The 9260-nt window shown below is 34.5% G+C and overlaps 1 protein-coding gene across 1 annotated transcript in view; it reads right to left on the bottom strand.

Moving 5' to 3' along the window:
- GALNT3 (polypeptide N-acetylgalactosaminyltransferase 3) overlaps positions 1 to 9260 on the bottom strand; it is a 39331-nt gene that overhangs the window by 22283 nt on the left and 7788 nt on the right. The window contains exons 3-7 of the mRNA XM_015823636.1: positions 8489 to 9072; positions 7175 to 7347; positions 4476 to 4625; positions 1671 to 1905; positions 491 to 596 (exon numbers count right to left, since the gene is read on the bottom strand). Coding sequence (XP_015679122.1) covers positions 491 to 596; positions 1671 to 1905; positions 4476 to 4625; positions 7175 to 7347; positions 8489 to 9003 — 1179 coding nt within the window. The 5' untranslated portion in view covers positions 9004 to 9072. The remainder of the gene's footprint in view (positions 1 to 490; positions 597 to 1670; positions 1906 to 4475; positions 4626 to 7174; positions 7348 to 8488; positions 9073 to 9260) is intronic.

The following is a 9260-nucleotide window of genomic DNA, read 5'->3' as shown; positions in this document are numbered from 1 at the left end:
TCCCACCCAATCAGCTCCAACCCCACTGGCAGTTAAAAGGAAGAAACAGCTGCGATCACACACCACTCTTAGAAGCACGAAGCTGAAGACACCAGCCTGAAGATGACGAATGTGACTTCGTCGAAACGTCGCCAAGGTACGTTTAATTCTACGCGGGAGAAAACCCGAATAACTAAAGACCTACATATATATATATATAAGACCTTAATCTTATCTTTCTTCAAATGAATCTGATCAACTGAACTAATACCATCAAGCAAATATAGCCAATGTTATAAAAGTGCAAAACCCATCATACAATGAAATATCTTACTAATTCTGTTCTTTTGCAATCATATCCCAGTTTCTTGAAGAACATTTGGAGTGTGTGTGAAAGAGCAGTGGGATTTATTCTATTCTAACAGAACAGTATGTCAGTGAAATGACATCACTAAATATAATTCTATATCAAAGTCAGCGGAAGCAACACATCAACAGCAGTGGAACATACATTTATGAAAATGACTTGACTGCTGTCTGAACTTATACTGTAATACATTTCAAAATCAGAAACAGAAAAGAGTTTTCCTGGGGTTAAAAATGGGGGCTTTTGATATCTGAGGGTAAATAATCTTATTTGATTTGACATTCTTCCAGCCTAATATAGTAATATTGCTACAGTGAAATTAAATCACTGAAAAGTCGACAAGTTCAATAACTTTTCAGAAGTCAGTCATTACAAAGAAATAAAGTAAAATCTAATGTAGATTTCAAGTGAATTATAGGATCCGATCTGGGTTGGTCACTGGGACCATAGGTTTAGTCTTCCAAGATTTTGGACTTGTGATGGAGCCCATCCTTAGGGAACTTCTCTCTCAAGAAAGAGAGAGAGAAAAGTCCCATGAGGATGGGCTCCAGCACAAGTCCAAAAGCTTGGAAGTTTAAACCTCTGGCTCCGGTGACTGACACAGATTGGATCCTGCAACCGTATCCTGGGACACGTGTACTTATCTTCATTCATGAATTATATCTAGCCTGCATTCCATAATATTCTAAAAATTCTAAAATCAACTCTTTCCCCATGTACAACCCATTTACAGTTAATCAAACTATTGATCCTAGGTGTCAGCCTTTTGAGATAGGCCGACCTTTCAAGCAGTGTCAGGAAAGAGCTTTCCAGAGATTCCAGCATTCTATTTTATTGTTGTAGGATTTATTAGCAGAAAGCCTTGTCCCAAACCTTCACCACTCCGCTTTAAAGACAAAAAGGTCATGGTGGGGCTGTTCTGAGTTACTTTCTCATACTTCTTCTTACTTTCTCAGGGCTGAATAAACATTACATCTCTCCCATCTCCTTCACAAAACCTGAGGAAATTTGCTCCACACTTAGGAATATTAGCATGGAATTCTTTTAAAGTTTGCATTGCAGCTATTCGGTTATGTACCACTTTTAATTTATTTATTAAATGTATTTGCCACCCATCTCATTTTTGATGCAACTTTTACACTGAGTGGATAGAACTTATTTTATATTAATTTTTGCACACATTAAGTGGACCAGGCTTTCTTTGGGTGCAAGAGATGAAAGCTGGATAGCCAGATACATAAAAACATAGAACTTTTTGTTCTTTTGTATTTCATTCACAAAAAAAGCATGACAAAAAGTGAATAACTCACGTTTCATTACTTACTTAATAGGATAGGTTTCATCTTTCCTTCTTTTGTTTTCATGTTCAGGAAGAGATTCCCAGCCAAAGGATAAACTCCAGTCAAAATTTCCTCTGTTGTGGTTTTGACCATAAGGAGAAGGTTTATTAAACTCAAAAGTATTGAGGTCAATAGAAGAAATATCAGGGCTTACAACACAAGTATCATTTTCAGCTATTCTGGCTAGTAAAGGTTCTAGCCATCCATAAAAACACTCACCTAAAAGAAAGAACATTTCAAATACACTTCAACTATAAATATAATTTTAGTCCCTGGAAATTATTTTTAAAAACTGTTCCACAGGACACTTTTTTTATCAATTTCATAAATACTTCTACAGTTTACAGACAATTATCATTAAATAACACTAAATACGTATTGTCAAGGGAAAATATAATTAATTTTAAATAGTTTTCCTAGCCTAATAATTATTCAAAAGAAAAAAAAAGTTCAATGTGTCTGAAGCCATATAGAGAAATATTGTAAAAAATCTTGAAAATTTTAATTAATCCTGTGAATAAGACAAATATTGTTTTATTATATTTTATATTAAATGTATTTTTCAGTTTTCAAACATAATTCAATAGTTATTTTGGTAAATAACAGCCAACATATAAACAAAGGCAAAAAGAAGGGCAAGAACAAAGATTTAAACAGATGTAGACAAATTCTAGATTCTTTTATATTGCTTTAATTTAGTTTATGTAAGAAAATGGTCAACTAAATCTGTGAATAAACTTGGATGCTTCTCTGAAATCAGCGAAATCTAATTTCTTATTCAACTGCAGTTCTTTCAACAGCATATACATTCATCAACTGCAGGAAAAAAAGTTGTCCTATGGAAATTTCACAAAATAATTCTAAAGAAGCAGCTGCATTTTTTTTCATCTTTCTTGCCTTATACATTTTATAAGTAGCTAAGTCTAAGTCCTGAGAAATGGAAATACAAAACCTCTGCTTACTACTGTACATAAAGGTAAGAAAGCAAAGTAGTAATATTCAGTTATTAATTCTGTTTCCTCACACTCAACTCTCTTGTCAAAAGTCTAAGTACTCAAAAGAAAACTTCTAAACAGGTTAGGTTTTTTTTTAATTTCTCCTGTTTACTGGAAGGAATTTTGAATTAGCTGAGAGGAACATTAAATTAAAAGTGCCTTTTCAAATATAATGTTTAAAATTTAGTGATCACACCTAGGAAAGAAGAAATAATAAAGAAAAACAGAACTTTATTCCTTTTTTGGTACTTGAGCCAATTAGGAATCGGTATTCGGCCTAGTTAAGATATCCTATTCTTTCCCACTTTTTTTAAAAAAATAAACTTAAATCTCAGTATATTCAGTATACTTCTAAGTGTGCCTTCAATTTGTTCTTTAACAAATTCTGGCAATATCGCTAGTTGTTTTTGTTTAAATTCTGGCAATATTTACTTATTTTTGATACCATAACATTTTATTGGTTTAACCTTTCTTTTGAAAAGTCTAAGCTCTGCAGGTGCTTGGAAGCAAACTGTTCTTGAATTTTAAATGTGCAAGGAATTGGGAGCCTGTTGTTATTCAAGGAAAGAAAAGTATTCCATGTAAGTTCAGAGATGTTTTTCTTTCCATATTTCTAGATCCTGAGACTGGAAACGTACTCCTGGGTCAGAGTTCATAAAAGTTTTAGAAGACCCGATAGAACAATCACTTCTAACCAGTGAGCAGTCACAGCAGCACTTGACATATTTAGGTGTTGTTAGAAAAAGGGCAAAGGGTGGTTCTGAAAAAGGGCAGAGAACACTCTTGTGTTTTCTAATCATGGAGACCCACAGTACCATTTACTGGGCACTGATTTTAGTTTTATTCTAATGGATAAAGACAGGGTGAAAGAAAAAAAATATACACATGCTCATAAGTATTTTTATCAAATCACTATTTCTATCTAACAATTCTCTGGCAACAATTCACTTACTTATTTGGAATTACTCAATTATTTCAAGTCTTGAACTGTAAGATAGGATCAATGTATGTGAGCTGTTCTGGATTTTGGAGTTACTTAGAAGTAATTGCTTGCTTTTACATTTAGTTCCCAATTTCGTTTGTGCTGCAACTAATTATGAATTATACTGTTTTACAATAATATACTTTTGAACACCAGACTTATCCTGCTGAGATATGCCTTCAATTCTCTTTACTAATTTTAAGAAATGTACTGTTTAAGTTCTGGACTTCTAAATAATAAGTTATGATGGCAATATCTCAATATTCTCAAGTTTGAAAAATAGCGTATTAAATGGTGCAGTGGGGGAATGGAATTCTAAAGCTTCTCTATTTTCTCAGTTCCTCTATAACACTATAAAAATCCCAACCATTTTATGCCAGGTTTTGTAATGTAACCCCATATATTTAAATACCTACTTGAGAATTCTCAAGTAGGTATTTAAGAAACAAAAAACTATTTCCTACTCTAACAAGATGAAACATGTCATCCGCAATGCTTCTATTAAATTAAAAATAATTCAAAAGAAAATCACACACATAGTATGCATTTATTTTATTGTATGTTAGTATATTTTTCATATTATTATTCCTTGAGAGACATGCAACATGTTTTGCGGTTCAAACCCCTTGACCTCAGAATATCGATTCCAATCTGGAAAAGAGCTCACCAGAAGTAATTTGATCTGAAATGAGCTATAGTAGCTTCCCTAAATCAGTGCATCCTAATTTTAGATTTGATAGAAATTCAGTGACAAAATAGGATAATATGTCTCAAGTTACTCGGTGCTCAGTGAACTATCTAGACATACTTACAGTGTGCATCCAAAAAAGTCAGGGTTTCTCCGGTAGCTACTGAAGCACCTAACAACCGAGCAGTGATAAGCCCCTTTCTTTCCTTTTGTCGGACAACTTTAACTATTTGGAATTGTTTCACATACTCATCTAGTTTATCCTGCAAGTAGTCTGAAAAGAAAACAAGTTATTTTCTATACCTTCAACAAAAATAATGTTAAAATTTATTTATTAGGATCAGTTCTTCAGTGAAGAAAACCAAAAATAATGTAATTTTTCAATGACCGTAGTTACAGTTCTAAAAGCTTCCTTATCATCTCATTACTAAAAGATGAAAAAGTGACCAAACAAGTATCACCTTAATTCAGCAAAACTGTAATTGCTAATATCTACTAACAAAGTTAAGCTTTGGCAAATTTTTGTGCTTTTGGAAAAAGTGATCCATATATTTAGTTGGAATCAAATGAATGTTATTTTGTATCATTTAAACCAATTTGGCTTTATAATCAAGCACTTTATAACTGAATATTGTTATAGACAAGTGTTACATTTTAAAAGAAAAATTAAAGGTTAGCTCATCCTGATTTAAGAGACTATGACCAATGCTTTAAAGAGAATAAGTTGTTGATGGAGAATATTGTTTAAAAAAAATCTGTTTTCAATATGAATTATATGAATTTCTTATAATGATCCAGTACCTCTGACAGGTAGCAGGAATCAGCCTTACGATCTACGTAAAAATGTGTATCACATTTATCATTCATTCAGGGCAATAACATTCCCACAAGTCCTATATATACACAATCGAAAATGATAATTTTAGATCACAATGGACTACCCACAGGCACTTTTAGAATATTACTCAATTGCATGAATGGTTGTGGCAGTGTCATGCAATAGGAACAATCAGCAACAAGATGAGCTGTTCTAATCAGAAAGAGGCTTTTAGAAGACAGAAGGAAAAGTTGAAAATGGACAACTGATATACTGGGAAAATACTTACTGATTAACAAGACAAAGGGGCACATTCTACGCCATATTCTACTACGTATATGATTAAGCATGTAATATCAGCTAGTTTTCCCCTTTGACAACAAAAAAGATATTGCTGGTTAGCTCAGAACCAAGATAAATAACTTGTTGCACATATATGCCCATCCTTCTCTTGTTTGTAGTACTGAGCCTCCCCACAATTGCTTGAATGGCTTCAGTTACTGGTTAGGTGAGGGTAAAAAGAATGTGCATCCTGTATTTCAACAATTTGTTAAGTCCTAAAACAGCCAGTAATGGCCACTGTAGGGGAAGAACTACCAGGATGAATTGATGCACCGTATTCTTTTAACATGAATCTTAGTAAATGTAGCATGCAAAGAAAGTCCGTGACTTAATTCAGATACATCCATCTTTAGACTTCTCAATGTAACGCTATCTACATATGATTTAGAATTCCTCCTCCTTTATTTTCCATCACCAAGGAACTTCATTAGAAAAAGTGTTCCTGCTTTATAGTGTAACAACCCTTTAAGACAGAGCAATAGTTTGACAGTAATTTATCAGGTTTAGCATCACATCAAGCATTGCATAAAACCAACTAGTCCAACTATACTGCTAAAATAATTTGGCACATTTCCAATTCTAGCTTGAGCAATTGAGATCTAGATGTAAAATAATCTTAACCATAATTTGACTTAGATTGAACTGAGCCAAAAAGAAAGTGCATGCAAACTAATTCAGCTTAAAAGCATATGTGGATGTACCTACATTGTACAGGTAGACTTCAACTTACAACTACCGTTTGGACTGGAACTTCAATCAGTAAGCGAGGTGATCATTAAGTGAGTTCTGCCCAATTTTACCACCTCTTTTGCCAAAGTTGTTAAGTAAAACACCACATTCATTAAGCAAATCACTAATGTTGATAAGCAAATCCCGTTTCCCCCATTGATTTTTCTTATAAAAAGTTGCCTGGGAAGGTTACAAATGGTGATCATGTGACCTCAGGACCCTGCAAACCACAGGCTGCCAAGCGCTCCAATTTTGATCACACGACTGTGGGAATGCTGCAACAGTTGTGCTAAGACTAGTCTAAGTCTCTTTTTTCATCATTGTTGTAATTTCAATCAGTTGCTAAACAAATGGTCCTAAGTCAAGGACTATCTCTATGTCAGTGGTGGCGAACCTATGGCACGGGTGCCAGAGGCGGCACTCAGAGCCCTCTCTGTGGGCACATGCACCGTCGCCCCAGTCCTAGGCCTTCAGCTGGGTTTTATAAAACCTTTTCGCTTTAGGCCTCCACCACTGTGTGCAAAAAAAAAAAAAAAAGGTTCAATCAGTCAATTTCAACTTCTTGCGGAAAAAAAAAGATCTTGCAAAGTTGGAATTGATTGATTGAACTTTTTAGTCCCATCCAGTCTGCCGTTACCACCGCAGCAACACTCACCCAATGGGCCACGCCCAGCCAATGGGCCACACCCACCCGGCACTCGACGATGCATAAGTGGGTTTTGGGTTGCAGTTTGGGCACTCAGTCTCTAAAAGGTTCGCCATCACTGCTCTATGTGATTGTTTGTATAGTATATGGGAGGTGAATATTTCATCCCTTGAAAGGGCTGTCCCTTCTTTATTAAAGAAAGAAAAATGTGTATATTTTCAGGATATACCGTATTAATTAGTAAAAACCAAATCTGAAAGTAATCTATAGTTTAGAGACAGCATCTTACCGTCCACACTGGCATCATCTACCAAAAGTATTTCCTTCAGTAATATTGCAGGGGAAGTATACATCACACTATAAACTGTTCTCAGAAGAGTTGACCATGCTTCATTGTGAAACACTATGATAACACTTGTAGTAGGCAGTGGAGGACAGCGCTTAAATTTCTGTTCAATACATCTGGAGGATAAAACCATAGTTTATAGGAAAAAATTGAATCAGAAATGTCAGATCTTGATACTCATGGCATCGATAAAACACGATCAATGAGCTTTGCACGTATGGTAAAACTATTTAATCATTACTTTAAAAAACCCTAACAAAAGTAACATGGCACAGGTGTTTTCTAAGAATCTCATTTAAAACAATAAAGTGATAAACTCTGTATCACATTGTGTGTAATGGTATGTGGAAATGACCTTGAGAGACTGGGCCCAGAGATGCTGTCTAGGGAATGCTCAGATAAGAGACAGCTTAGTCTACAGCTGTAAATTAGGTGGGGTAAGCGGTACAGAAGAAGCCTTTACGAATTTCTTGGGATGAGATCTATACTTTCAGACATGCAAGATTCTACTAATATAAGCTACAATAAAGTAGAATAAGCTCATCTGGTCAAATTTCCTATCTAATCCACCTTATAAGATTGACATTATGAGGGAATATAAAGATTTGGAATAATTGCCCACAAACCTGCATCATAATTAGCAAACTATTCAAATTTAAAATAAACAAGTTTAAAATAAAAAAAAATCTACTGCTGGAAAATTGCATTAAGAGTTTAATCAATGTATTGGAAGTGCTCCAACCCCATATAAATTTTTCAAGATTTCTTTTAGATGCATGATTTGCTATCATCAACTATTTCAAATGTAGGTATGTATCTGTATGCTATACCTACAGATGTAAGAATTAGCAATTATGTTATTTATTTATTTATTATTAAGAAATTTTTATAGCCATCCTACTCATTCACAGTAACACCAGACGACTTACAAAAATAAAATCCCAATACAAAATCTAATAAACCCACACCCTCCTGGCGACAACAATCAAACCAATCACTTGATGACCCCGTATCACCATGGGGTCCCCAGGCCCACTGGCAAAATCATGTCTTCAGAAAGACTGAAGGAGTGTCAAGATGGGGGCCAATCTTATTTCCACAAGGATGATGTGGCTTGGAGGAAGCTATAATAACAGTAGTCACAGTTCACATCTTAATACAGAAATAGAAGCTCAAGATACCCTTTTTCAATATTTTACATATTTTTAATCAAAAACTAGAATATTTGTTCTTAGATCCAAATACATTTCAACGTACTCAGGAGGTCGTGTGTCTGGTCCTAGATCTCGATGTAAAGAAATCCTATCACTGGCAAATGCATTAAAACAATGCTTTTCTTCACCATGCTCTTTCTCTTTCCGTTCATCTGGGCTTAAATTGATGATTTTGAATGCTTTACCAGAAGCCCCTGGAGTATTAGGGTCCTGAGGGGGACGGTCAAGGTAAGGAGTCAATTCAGCAGCTGTGTAATATCCTGGTAAACAATGCTTCTGTTCAGCATTATGAGTCTGCCTAAGAGGTGCTTTAATTTGCATTTTTGGTTTTGCAGCTTTAATGTTGTTCACAGCATTTAACACTAGATCTAATACAGTTTTCTTTTCATCATGAGATGGCACTCCAGGTTCCTCATTAAATTCTTGGACACCTACTTCTCGTTGTAACAAAACCAAAATTATTAAGAAGACAAAAATAACGAATGTAAACTTCCAAAGTTTCTTCTGGGAAAACTGTTTCATTATGAAGCGCCGTAGCATTCTCATATAAGTCATCATGGAGAGTAGACATATAGAACTGCTTCAAAAATGTTCTTTTATACAAAATTGTTCACAAAATGGGAAAACCTGCAAGATTTTTAAAAATATTAATCATACCAATGTATGTTTATTCATAAAAATAATTGCAACAATTTAAATTAATAATAAATTCATAAAGTCACTACCGTTTAGGGTTGCTGAAATAATGTTCATTTTCTAACCTTATTAGAGTATTTGAATACTATAAGAACCCTCATTAGATACATCTGCCAGGT

Source organism: Protobothrops mucrosquamatus, unplaced genomic scaffold (genome assembly GCF_001527695.2).
Source record: "Protobothrops mucrosquamatus isolate PMUCROS unplaced genomic scaffold, P.Mucros_1.0 scaffold1933, whole genome shotgun sequence".
NCBI lineage: Eukaryota > Metazoa > Chordata > Lepidosauria > Squamata > Viperidae > Protobothrops > Protobothrops mucrosquamatus.
The sequence above is the reverse complement of the archived record's forward strand: the minus strand, read 5'-3'. Positions and strand labels throughout refer to the sequence as shown.